The sequence below is a fragment of the Amblyomma mixtum genome, chromosome 5 (assembly GCF_055824585.1).
Source record: "Amblyomma mixtum isolate Tamu chromosome 5, ASM5582458v1, whole genome shotgun sequence".
Lineage (NCBI taxonomy): Eukaryota > Metazoa > Arthropoda > Arachnida > Ixodida > Ixodidae > Amblyomma > Amblyomma mixtum.
The window spans coordinates 13,685,561-13,698,682 of NC_143016.1; the positions used below are offsets into that span (position 1 = coordinate 13,685,561).

Sequence of the window (13,122 nt, forward strand, 5' to 3'; positions counted from 1 at the left end):
TTGTGGGGAAGCAGGTACATAAACTTTATTAGACCACTCGAGGCCTGCACATATTGCATTTACTGTACTTCACTCTTGTACGGAAACAGCAACAAGCACTAAAATGTGTTCAATATATGGCACACTGAGAATAGACATGAAATTTCTGATGAAATTCAGTTTACTCTGTCGTCACACAGAGGCTTGGGTAACCAAGGAGAAAACTGCCAAAACAACAGAACTGCACAAATAGAGAACATTTAAATTATGTGATGAGCTTAATGGAGCTTATCAGCAAAAAAGCTGTTGCAAGGCAGGGTGTAGAGAGTACCACAGTCTATCGCATGATGGAACGTCACAGTTGTTTGCAGCACAACACTTGAGCATGAGCTGTTTATGTGTGCTGAATGGGTGCTAACTGAACGCAGGTACATACAAGCCCCCAATATTCCAAAAAGTGGTTGTAAAAGACAATCACCCTAACTAACATCTGGAACAGACCCTAAGTAAAGGTGTGTTTTATAAATATTGGCAGCTTCTCCTGCCCTGGACACTAACTCAAGCAGTACTTTGCAAAAAATATAAAAACAGCAATGTGTAATATGATAAATACGATGAAGCAAGTGAGCAGCTGTAGAGTTCCACCGCCAGCAATATGAATGCAAAAAAAGTATTGCTTGGATAATCTGTGCATTTGGTGCGATATAGAAACAGTATTGTGCATGTTTGAAGCGACTAAATGCAGCCCAATATTGCAATTCCATGCATGTTTGGACAATCAAAAGAAAGTATTGCTATGCTGCTGTCAACTGCTACGAGGGTTGGCATTTCTCAACACACACAGGTAGCTTACTGCCTCATTGAAACACGTGGTCTTTACACAAAGCAAAAAAAAAAGCAATAATAAAAATTCCACACAACAGTACACTAGCAGACTTGTAACTAGTATTAAATTTAACAATCCTACACAGATACAGAAGATATTTTTTCCTTTTTTGGCCTGAACTAACTGTACACACTGCATATTTGGCAGTAATTAGGCAACCATTTTTATTACAGAGGCTATGTTCGCTGCATTGCAGACAGCAAGAGCCTCTAGGTGAACTGATGCAGTGACTTATGGCTGCAACAGTTCAGCACCACACCAAAAAGAAACCTTTTTCCGTAACATAAGCGGCATGCTATCAAGAGGCTTGAAATTGCCAGCCATCAGTAACACACACGTCATCACTTTCTTTGGCCACATAAAAACTGTTCCCTGCAGACATATGCTACTAAATTTAGAATAAAGTTGCAGCCTTGCAAGATATAGCAACTCAAAGGTTGCAATCCTTGAAACAGGATGTTTGCTGTCAACAGCATGCGCAGAATTTGCCCCATGCTAAGCCTTTCTGGAGCCAGTAGACGAACTTTCACAACTGAATGCATGGCTTCAGATCACCCCATTAGTCCACAAGAAGTTTAAATATCAACATGTCATGAAACATTCTGCAATTTTACACATGCTGCGCAAACTGTCAAAAAAAAAAGTAAGTATGTATAAAGTGCTCCCATTATATACCCATTTACACTTAATGTGTAAGCACATGAGGAAACCAGAGCACAAATTTTAGCGAGTCTTGATCTCTCGGCCGAACAGCAAGCAACATGCACAAATGCACGTTGTCTAGCTTAGTTTGTTCACACTGACCACAATAAGTGAAGAGGTCCACACAAAGAAGACACACAGTCACACACACGTGTCACAGTGTACGATCTGTCTACAGTCAGCATCACAGACACACGTTTCTTTTGTTGAGCCTGCAGACACACACAGCTTGGTAGTGGTGCTGCTTGCTGAAGTGAAGGCATTGCGCACACCAAGTCCAGGCAAAGAAACGTTTCACACACGTTTCACTGTCCTCAATCAGCCACCTAAGCTGGTGCCACGTGCTTCACTGCAGGCCCTGGGGAGGTACGAGCTGAGTCGTCCAGGGGACTGGCAAAGTGGATCTTATTCCTGGTGCTTCTTGGAAGTGAGAGGTTCGTCAGGTGACTCACCCTACAAAGCAATACAGGCACAAGGCGAGTCAGCAACAACAACAACATAAGGGAAGTTGCAAAGGCTTGTGCTAGACGGCAGCACTGTTCCCAAAAGCAAGTCCACAGAGCAAAGTCCAGGAGATGTTCCTTTTTCGTGCTGGCTATCATCACTGTAAGGAGCTGATGTAAAACGCACCTCGCCCTGTCAAAAAATTAATTTATAAGTACACTACCAGGTATCAGTTTGCTTCCATTTTTTGACTCATGGATGCAATTACAGTTCTTCATGCTGGTAAAGTTCTCACAAATAATGCCACCGTTAATAACAACGTATATGACGAGAATATACCCAATGTCAAGCAAGATAAATGAAAAAAACTAGGCTCTATCCCAAACTGATGCTATCCATACAGGAACAGGTAACAGATACGCAATTGTTATTTTAATCAAGCAACTACTTTTCCTCGTGCAAGAAAGTTGCACTCTGGATAGGTTATACATCTACTGCTCTGATCACCCCTGTGAACTACATGTGTCAACTGAAATGGAAGCATTAGCCAGAGATTTTTTAGCGCTAAGTGGCAGATGAACCGTAGTCACTGGTGCTATCATCATAATAACCAAGTCGAATACATAGCAGGAAAATGCCTGCCTTTGTGACCTGTAGTACCTCACCTATGCCCACTAACTACTGCATAACTTATTCATTGCCGCAAATTATACTAATAGGTTTTAACTTGATTGTATACTTTTGTTCCAGCTCATCTGCCAAACTTGTGCACTTATCTTATGTATCCCTGATGGGAGGTCCCCCAGACAGTTTTCACTTTGGGACCTCCTACTGTACTAACTTTTTTACGAAACTTATAACTCATTTGTATTTCATTTCAATAAACCTTCAAACCCCTTGCACAAATCATGGCCACCCCCAGCAGGCTTTCTGACCTTATCATTACACCCAATTCTGTCTCTCACAACAAGGTTCCCTTGCTCTTATTGTCCACGCTGTCATTAAGCGCTAACCGCATGAGGCGATAATTCGCGGAGACACGCCGCGCGATAGCATCGCGCGATGAGCTGAGGGCCGCCGAACCACTGTCGCTCATCGCGTCGCCCGGTTTCTGGGTTTGCAGAAAATTTCGCCCATCGCCCGGAAGTGCCGCACGAGACTAGCCAATGGCGGTAGGTCGTGCGGGTGCGCAACTTCCGAGCCGTGCGAAAGTCGTTTCTTTTTTTTTTTTCACCGGAGCAGCGGCCGACCTACCCCTTACCACGGCCGGTCTCGACGCGCTCGCTGCTGAGCGCGCGCGTCGAGACCGGCCGTGCCCTCACCATGGCAGGTTGTTGTGTGGTGTTTTTTTTTATTTTGCATTGAATATGGAAGGTAAAAGAATTTTTCTACCCCGGCATCTGCTATCGCTGCTGGAAGCACCTGAGCTGGGGCAGCGGAAGGAAAGGATAGCAGGCAGTGTGTAGGAGTGAAAAGAAAGAGGGGAGGGGATAGTAGAAAGACAGACATTGCGAGTTTCCGTCGGCGTTCCATGGTGGAAAAAGACGCTGGGAAGGCCGGCAGCAGACGGAATGAGCGCGCGCTCATGGAGGAAGGAAAAAATGCGTGCGCTTTTCTATGTCACGTGACTTTGCGTATTAGACAAAAATAAAATTATTGCCCACATATATTTTTGTCAATGTTTTTATTGTGTTTTATCTTGTGTGGAGCCTTAGGAACGTTGTTCTACGCGTTAATTAACGCAAAATGACTGAACGCTGAAGTGGCAGCAGTCGAGCAACAGTGAAAACGCGCCGCTCCGACGCTGAGTCCCGTCGCTTCGTGCGGTTTGCGCCAGCGACAGCGGTGGGCGACGGCGTCGTCATCGCGCGACGCATCGCGAAGGAATATCGCCTCATGCGGTTACCGCTTTATTATATTCCAGTTTATCTAAATTTCAGCTAGAACAAGCCCATACTAGTCTTCTAATCTGCACTTCTGTCTTTTTGTCTCTTAACAATGCATATTTTCTTCTCGCCCCACCTCCCGTGCTCTCCCGTGATTCTTATAAAAGTGTCTGAACAAGAACAGACCAAGTCCATATATTTCTTTGCTACAGTATAAACAATGCCTATTGTGTGCTACATTTGTGGCTTTACAGATTCTTTATAGTGCTGTAATTACTTCCCTCTTGAGAGCAGCATTTGGCAATGACCTGGTATGCACAGATGTTCTCCCTGAGGTTCACATTAATTTATTCTACACACCAAAATCTATGCGCAGAAGTTTACTTTTGACTCTCTTCAGGTTTCAAAGATGTTTGTTCTATTGCATTATCTCAATAAAGCATAAGCTTTCAGCCATGCTATTTTTGCCACTTGAAGCATTCGAGGTGACCTTAAATAAGAGCTAGCTGGCTTGTATATAGCCCATGCTATACTATCCCTGCTATTCTTCACATTTCAGCTACATCATTTAGACAATTCACTAAGGTGGAACTTTGGATAGTTGCTGTGACATAGCCAACAGAGGCAGCCTGTCTCTCCCATGCTGTATCTCTTTGCCTTTAGGGAGAGAGAGAAACAAAAAGTTTATGTATTTAGACAAAAACAGTTTTCTTACCAAAGCAAGCAGCCGACCAATATTGCCAACTGTAATGCCTCCAGAGAAAAACACGCAAGGAAGCCAGGATCGCACAAATGCCAGGTCTTTTTCGGAGCACCTAAACACAGAGAGACGCAAGGAAAATGTTTGAGCCTCAAGAATGCAGAATACTAACCAAAAAACACTTGTATCATAACTCTGCACTCTTTCTATCCCAAAGCATCTTTTAACTGGCACTGCTGTAATTTCTAGACTGTAGTTAGCCCTGCAGGGCCAAATTATACCCAAGAAAAGGTTTAGGTTTAGTTGGTTTATGGGGTTTAACGTCCCAAAGCGACTATGGCTATGAGAGACGCCGTAGTGGAGGGCTCCGGAAATTTCGACCACCTGGGGTTCTTTAACGTGCACTGACATTGCACAGTACACGGGCCTCTAGAATTTCTCCTCCAAAAAGAAATTAGATTGTTTGCACCTGGTATACAGTCTGCTGGGATCACTTGCAGGAATATGTTAGCTGCTTTAGTCCCCAGAAAGGCTCGGTGCGGGGAACACCGTCCTTTTTGGGGGCACTGCGACTGTTGTTGTACACGCAAGACTTTCACAATCATTCTTACTGCAGGCCAAACCCCCAGAAGTACATGCATTGTGAACGTCAAATGCTTGGATTAGCCAGTTTCATTTTAAAGACAAGTTAGAAGAACAACACTATCTCAAATCAAGATGCCAATAACTGCTGGTAAGTATGCGTAAAATCAGTCAGTTGTGCAATGGTTATGAAAGCATAGTGAAAGTCTGAACGAAAAAAAAAAAAAGCATTGTGACAAAGAGTACAAAAGGCTGAGAAAAAGAACTGCCGTGACAGTCAGAATTAAGTGCGACAGAACACACTATGACAGGAAATTTTGAAAACGAAAATGCTGTATAAGCATGCACTGGCAGAGAGTCTGCAAAGCGTAAAATTTTAACTATTCAACATGGATAGTCCACGAAATGTATTGCGGAATTTACGGTATCTTTTTTCTTCTTTTTTTTTTTTCAATGCACCAACATGTGATGCATGTTAATGAGCTAGCATACAAAATCCACTAGGATGCCTAAAGTGCAGTGTAGAGATAGAGAGTTCACTGGTCCGGTCTAATAAAACTGCACTGCAATTTCCAACTTGGCAGCTTTGCAGTGAATATGCCCAATGTTTCAAAACGTTTCAGTGAGCACTCAGTACTGGAATTGTATCTCAGGAGCATAATTATAACAAGGCTAATTCAAGTTATCTGTAAATGCAAGTAATTCCAAGTAATGGTGGCAGTGATGGTCTTGACTGACATGACAGTTAAAACTGCTCTAACTTTTGCCAACAAAAGTGATCCAACAAAAGAAAAACTTAGCCACAATATGCATGACATGTCCTCTGTACTACAATTATGTGACCTTCTATGGCTAATAAGTTCCAAGTTTCGTAATCTAAAAGCTGTTGGTTTGAAGCTGCCATGTACGAATCTCTTGAGTGCAAATATGATGGCCCTTGAGACAAAGAAATTTTTGGGTATTCAGTAAAAGTTTACTCGAACCTCAATAAATCCAATCCTCAAGGGCTGTGGGCCTCTGTCTCTAAGCACCTTGTGCTTAAAGGAGTTTGGACACGAAATCCTTTTTGGGCATTCTTTCTTTGCAATGCAATGATGCGCAAGACACCAGTAAACATGGATCGTCATATGGAATTATTCTAAACAATAAAAATACTTAATCATTAATTTTTTTCTTCTCGTGTTGTTCCAGTTTCAATTTCTCTGGCAGACTGGTGGTTATAATGTCACGGACCAATTGAGACTACATTAAGATCATGCAAAGCATGCAAAAACACCAATGTATTAGCTGCTTGTTTATTTGTTGTCCTGCTGGCTTTTGAGGCAGGCTGGCGTAAGGCACAGAGTGAATTAAAATGATGAAACAGCAACTACATCACACTTTTTGTATGCCTTGCATGACCTCAACATTGTCTCAACTCATATGCGATGTCGTGGCCACCATTCGGTCATTGGAACTGAAACAACATGAAAGAAGAAACTGAACTATAAATTATTTAATGGGCATACACGAATTCTACACATTGTTATGATGCCAGGGTATCATACCATTAAAAGCTGACAGGTATTTAGTATTTAGGCTCCTATGACAAAGACAAACTGACAAATCCGACACCACCGCCATGCTTAACAACCAATGACGTATGGCTGGTGAGCCATTCATGCTTGGGGAAACTGCAGTAAAAAAACTAGCACAATGCAGTTCCTTGCTTCTTACACGTCACTGCGACTGCCTATAGATGGCGCTACCTGTGGACGCCTTCACATCCCTAACAAGTCACGAGGGGGGGGAAGCTCCTCACTCACAGGTTTGTCTGTTATGCTCCCGTTCTATGTATGCATGCAAGCATGCAAAGAAAGCTTTTAGTGATGTTGAGGATAAAATACACAGAACACTGCTTAAAAACACATGCATAACCCCCTTTGACTAAGTACTAGTTTTTTGACCGAGATTCTAAGCTTATTTATTATCTTTTTTCCCCACTTCAGCATCACAGAATGACCCCTTTCAAAATGACCGATGAAAGAAAGATGCCCACCTTCCGATCCTGTAATAGACGAGGAAGTGGGCGACCAGTGTGGCCACAAGTGCTGTGAGAATGCTGAGGCCGAAGCCGCCCTGTGTGCGGTCGCAAAGCCACCACAGGCTCACCGACAGGAGCACCAGGGAGAGCGCAGGCTGCCAGTCGCTCTGCAGCTCAATCTTCTGTGGGCAGTGCAGTCAAGGGCCAAGGTGGCTCTCACTTGAAACATGATTCAGCTGCTAGATAGCCTCACTGTGCACCTCATGAGCTCGCAGCAAAGTTTGGTTCAATGTAATAGCACACATACATAACAAAGCACGAAATTGATACTACATAGAAGAGTATTCTTCAAGAATGAACAAGCTGTTAAGAAGAAAAAGAATGTGTAAAACATTAGAGACGCCACACTCGCTATAAACTTCCAAGCTCACAGTATGACAAAACTAGATCAGCTGGAATGTTACGCCACAGCCGCAGCACTAAAAGTGGTAGCTGTCAATTTTACTCCAATTTGATGTTTGGCAATAATAGAAATGTTGAATGAGGTTGGCCAGCTATATGCTTCACAAAAAATTGACTGCAATACCCGTGCAACACATACACAAAAAAATTACAATAAGCACCAGCTGTCTTAACCTTTAATGCCATTCATGTGGTGCCACACAGACTGAGTTAATTCCGTCGGCTATCCCAATGAAGTAAGACTTTCAACGGATTAGTTGGTACACAATCTCGCATGAAAGGCTGTGTGCTAAACAGACATTCAATGCCAACAGTGTCCTAATAGGTTCACCACAACTGGGCCACGACATACATGCTTGCATATAACTTGGTCAGAACTACCATCTTACCATGTTACAAATAATTTATACATAAGCCACAATACGACAAGGCATCTCCAGAATAATTCTGTTGCGAGGAGCACCTATATTACTAGTCTTTCAGTTGGCATGGTCTAGCTTTGTGTGCTAACACATGGGATTCTGATTACTTTTCCAACTTGCCAACAAACAAATGTTCTAAGATATAACACTCACAGTACAGATGAGTAACATTTTGTGCTCATAAACATTGTTTACATTCATGGGACACTTTTGCATAGGTTTCAGGCATTATCATCACTGTGTAAAATAACGTTAAATCTGGACGTGTGGAACTGATTTAGAAAACAATGGCATGAACAGATGCAAGACATTTAGCACTTAATGCCATTTCTTTGGCAGAAGTATAGCATGGGTATAAGACAGCACGCATTGCAGTCCATTACACGCTGCAAAGCCGTACATGCACTACTGTAAAGTAATAAGCACTGATATGCTGGCATACACCAAGGATACAGCACTGGCTTGGTTAATTCCAACGAATAGTGCGATGCACTTCATGACATCCGACCAGTGGTGTGGTATTGTTTCTTCTCCAAGCTTATGGTCCAGGCATGGGTACAACAGGCCCACCGAGACTGCAAGAAAACCAGGCAGAAAATTAAGCCCCACGATCACTAATAATTTTCTATAGACATCCATAAAGAAAGTAAAAAAAAAAAAGCTACTTTCGCCGCGCCAATATCCAAATAGATGGACATGGCCCTACACATTTAAACCTTGTAGGCGCCTTCCATTGGTAAAAGTACTGGTTGAGGAATACGGAACATAACAAATTACGCGAAGGGCCGTTTCAGCTGTCGCTAAATTTCGGGCCGTAACACGGTCGAGTGTAAGCAAAGAAAAGAAAAAGCCATCAGCATCGGAATTCTAGTAACCTTTTACTCCATTGCACTGTCGCGAAAAGCCAGGGGGGGGGGGGGGGAAGTGATGAAGGGCTAAATAGCTTTTTTAAAAAAAATAACAGACTGACTCACCAGCTGCGGTACCACATATGGCGGGGACCCACCACGGCGACGACATGAAGACGGAGCCGATGAGATTTCGCTCAAACGCCGAGAGGCGGTACTGAATTTGGAAAAAGTCCAGCATAAGGCTGAAGAAGACTCCGACGCAGAAGAGGAACGAGACCCTCCATAAAAGACTTCTCGAGGCCATCATGTTTCTTGGCGACTGTCGCGACGTTCACACTCCGAGAGAGAGACGAGCTCGCACGCTACCAGTGATCTGTGGCATCCCAGCTCGGTGCAAGGCAGGTCCTTCGGAGCCGGATCTGTGTGACGTAAGGGATCTGAACGTTCACCTCTGTCGAGTGGCGCGATTGACAAGTCACACGTCTGACAATGGGTCAGCAGGCCGCCGCTGCGGCGTCTCGAGGCGCGAGAAACACTGGGCGTTCAGCGGCCGCGCGGATGATGCCCCTTCACAGTCGCGGGTTCGTATATCAGTTACCTTTGGTCGGGGAACTCCTTACGCGCGAGCTAGGTGCAACTCTACGTCGTCTTTATCACACGGGCGACGCATCGACGAGCACGTTTCTTGGGTCGTATCATTGTTTATGTTTCACTTTTACCCTCTGGCGACGAGGGAGCGCAAAAACAGACGATAGATAGCGTCCAATCGGCGCTCAGCGGCTGGCTCGTGCGATGCCGTGACCAATGGGAGCGCACTGCTCCAACACATGACCGACTTCGGTGTCGCACCATCAGCGCCGGTTCCGTTTCCCGGCCTTGCTTCGCTGGCCTGTCATCCCTCGCGCTTTAGTTTTGCTTAATTTTTCCCACGCAAGTGCAAGTGCGTTGGCATCGGATGTTGAGTTGAGTCGAGCATAGCGTTTGACGTTTGACACTGAGGCGTTTCGGATCCCGGCGCTTTGCTGTAGCTGAGCCGCTGTGCTGTCGCTACAGTCGCTCACAGCTGCCAACTCTGCCAATCTGTGGCGCCCTCAACTGCTTCCACGGCTAACTTCCGATGTTGCTGATATGAAACGCTGTTGGCGCTGCGAGGGGCGTGTGCATTCGCCGGGAGATTTGCGGCGTGCCTGCTTTGATTCGTGCTGATAGAATCTAGTTAGTTGAAATAAAGCCTCGAAGCCGTACACACTAACCGTTGAGCACCATGGAGTCAGCGCTTATGCAGGTAACCACGACTCATTGAAGTCTGGAGCCTAATTTGTCGATTGCGGCGAACCACTGCCACGATGATTGTAGCGCATAGTTACATTGCGTGAATGTCTTCAGCTTGTTCTTTTTATATCTGGTTGGATTGCTGCTAAGCGCGTTTGGCATTGCACTGGCGCTTGCTGTATGCAGGCTCAAGGCAGCGGTGACCAAAATGACAAGCTGCAAGAAATCGGCGAGCTACTTGTTGCGGCTGGTTACTTTCGTGCTCGAATTAAAGGAATATCGTCCTTCGATAAGGTAGTGAGCTGTCTTCATTGAGTATATCATGATTTAGGTTTCAGAGTGTGTCATCTTCTAATGAAATTCGCTCTGCTTGCGTAGATAGTCGGTGGCATGGCTTGGGCCATTGAAGTCTGCGCTGTGGACATCGACGTCGACCTCCCTTTCAATGAAAACCTCAGCATCGGTCAAAAAATGTAGGCAGTCGTTCTTTGAACACACTTGAACATATATTACTACTTCCCATGTGTTTGAAATGTACACAACTGCTCTTTACCAGATCACTGACCGAGAAGATTGTGCGAGTGCTGCTAAGGATGAAATGCCCGCATCGTATTGAACCCCATCAGATACAGGGTCTAGACTTCGATCACATATTTCCCGTTATACAAGTGAGTTGCCGTGTTTTGTTGTAAGGTAGAGTTTATACTTTCAATTTAGGCTGCCGTACACATGTTTGAAAATGAAAGCTGTCTCTGTTGCCTGAAGCTTGAGCATGTAATAAGGTGACTTGCAGTTTACTTTTGACGCAGCACTGTGGTGAAGGGATCATGATGGATACTGTTTCAGTGCCACAAGATTGCGGCCTAAAGAAAGGGCTCTACGCAGTCAAAGTCTAAATGACTGCTCAGTTCGTTGCTTGTGTTGTCAAAAGAATGCTATATTAAATATAAGGAACATCTGTTATCTCCAGTGAAACTGTGCGCAGTTGTTAACATAAATTTGAGAATGGTGCTGCGTGCAGTTTGAAAAACTTTCAAACAAGCACATGCATAAGTGTTAACTGATAATGAATCTAGTTAGCATTACATGCTGAAAAATACTGTGATCACAGCTCTCTCATCACATAATTGCTGAGGGAACTCATGCTTTACCTAATATTTCCTGCAGGCACGTGTCTAACATCATAGTTTTATTTCGTCTGTGATTAGTAAATGGAGGAACAGCCTGCTTCACATCTAATAGGTCAGTTTGCGGTTGTTGAGTGTTTTGCTCAGTCATTAACTTTAGCAGAATAGGAAACTAGGCTAGTTAGTGATGACTACACATAGCGAATGGTGCCAGTATGACGAGGACAGAGCAAGGGAGTGACATAAGTGCTGTGTGTATCGCTATGATGAGTTGGATGAAGCTTCATTTGAGCTTAAAAGTTCAGATAATCAGGCAGCCTCAAAAATTTCTTACGTTCCTTATTGAAGGCATGCAATGAAAATGTTGATGCATTTTCCACTTTATAAAATGTGCTTGAAAGCATACCCACTACAGTTTTCTCTCTCTTGCTTTCCATCCAGTAACTGTTCTTTCATTTTACTTTCACCTTCTCTTCTGACTCTAGTGGCTTGTAAAGAAAGCAATTGAAACAAAAGCAGAGACCGAAGACATTCATCGTGAATATGCCGTTTACCTCTTTGAGAAGACGCATGGACCTGTGGTACGCTGCCTTTGCTGCTCACTGCTTTGTGCTGTTTTGCCTCATAGCCATGCAAGGCTACACAGGTGGCAAGTGCTGCTGTGGCTTGGGCATTCACTGTTCTCATATGCTGACCTAACCCTGTTTGTAAATGCTGATAGCCTGCTGTTTTTGATAACCTATTGAAGAATTTCAAACAGCTTGCATTATTATCCCTAGTTTGAACTTTGAGAGAACTCCTTATAGGGCTTGTTGGTAGTTCACCATTGTAATTTCAAGGTGCCAAAAACCACACGCACACACACAAGACAATAGAATGGGACAGAGCGCCAGAGCTCTGGCCCTCTGTCCCGTTCTCTTACTTTGTGTGTGTGTGTGTGTGTGGTTTTTGCGCCTTTAAATTAGTGTTGAAGCTGGAGGCTCAGGAAGTGAGTGCTCTCTCATTCCTTAAATGGTGGATAAGTTGTAACAACTTCAATTTTTTTCTTTGCTAGGATGCCCCTAACAGGGTTCAGTCTGCGACAGCCTTTTCGGGTGCATATACAGCCCTCCAGGTATGCTCGTGTTTTTCTCTCGCATGTGTAAAGTGTCTGACCAGCTGATTGTCATTTTCATTGTCAATTGTAGTAATGTGGTGCAAGTTCTTTTGACAAGGCATTTTGTTATTAATTTACTGAACTTTGAGAGTTTCATTGTACCTAAATTAGTGGTGTTCATTTGGTAGGTGCGAAATAATTTGTCCTGTTGACCTGTTGTAACCTCTGGCATGGTATTGATACTTTGAGCCACATGTTTCATTGTGTGTAATACGGTCAACATTGGATGCTTCAGGGTTGCTTTTAGAGTAGGTATTGCTTGTTGTTAGATACAAATGCCCTTTGCTACTCTTTCAAATAATGTTTGTACGTGACCTTATAAAAGTAACATGCCACATTTACTCTCATAATGAATGCACCCCCTCTCCTCCTTCCCCACTTTGGCTGCTAAAAAATGCAATTTTTTTTTTCCTTTGCATAATGAATGCACCCTTTTCTTTTGGCATGTAGTATGCTGCTGATAATAGTGAATGTTAGCATGTTCCCACTTTGAACGCTGAAACTATGCAATGCAACAAAGATTTATTTGTTGAAGTCAAGACTACTATACCTTACCCTACAGGATGAGCAGCCGATCAGAATGTTCCATGAGGAATACGAGAACCAACAGAAACCAAGGCTAATCACAAA

General features: G+C 43.8%; 2 protein-coding genes across 3 annotated transcripts in view; one reads left to right on the forward strand and one right to left on the reverse strand.

Moving 5' to 3' along the window:
- LOC149341323 (insulin-induced gene 1 protein-like) lies at positions 1-9,991 on the reverse strand. The gene is made up of 5 exons (XM_089543351.1): positions 9,061-9,991; positions 8,540-8,661; positions 7,218-7,384; positions 4,613-4,712; positions 1-2,020 (listed from the first exon to the last, which is right to left on the reverse strand). The coding sequence occupies exons 1-5, from the start codon at positions 9,242-9,244 to the stop codon at positions 1,973-1,975; spliced, it is 621 nt and encodes a 206-aa protein (XP_089399477.1). The 5' UTR covers positions 9,245-9,991; the 3' UTR covers positions 1-1,972.
- Positions 9,754-13,122, forward strand: part of fidipidine (coiled-coil domain-containing protein 93) — a 26,361-nt gene continuing 22,992 nt past the window's right edge. Inside the window, exons 1-6 of one of the 2 annotated variants that reach the window (XM_089543349.1) lie at positions 9,754-10,222; positions 10,396-10,503; positions 10,588-10,682; positions 10,766-10,877; positions 11,822-11,917; positions 12,391-12,450. In XM_089543349.1, the coding sequence (XP_089399475.1) occupies positions 10,202-10,222; positions 10,396-10,503; positions 10,588-10,682; positions 10,766-10,877; positions 11,822-11,917; positions 12,391-12,450 (492 nt within the window). In that variant the 5' untranslated portion in view covers positions 9,754-10,201. The remainder of the gene's footprint in view (positions 10,223-10,395; positions 10,504-10,587; positions 10,683-10,765; positions 10,878-11,821; positions 11,918-12,390; positions 12,451-13,122) is intronic. The other variant, XM_089543350.1, reaches the window with a different exon arrangement.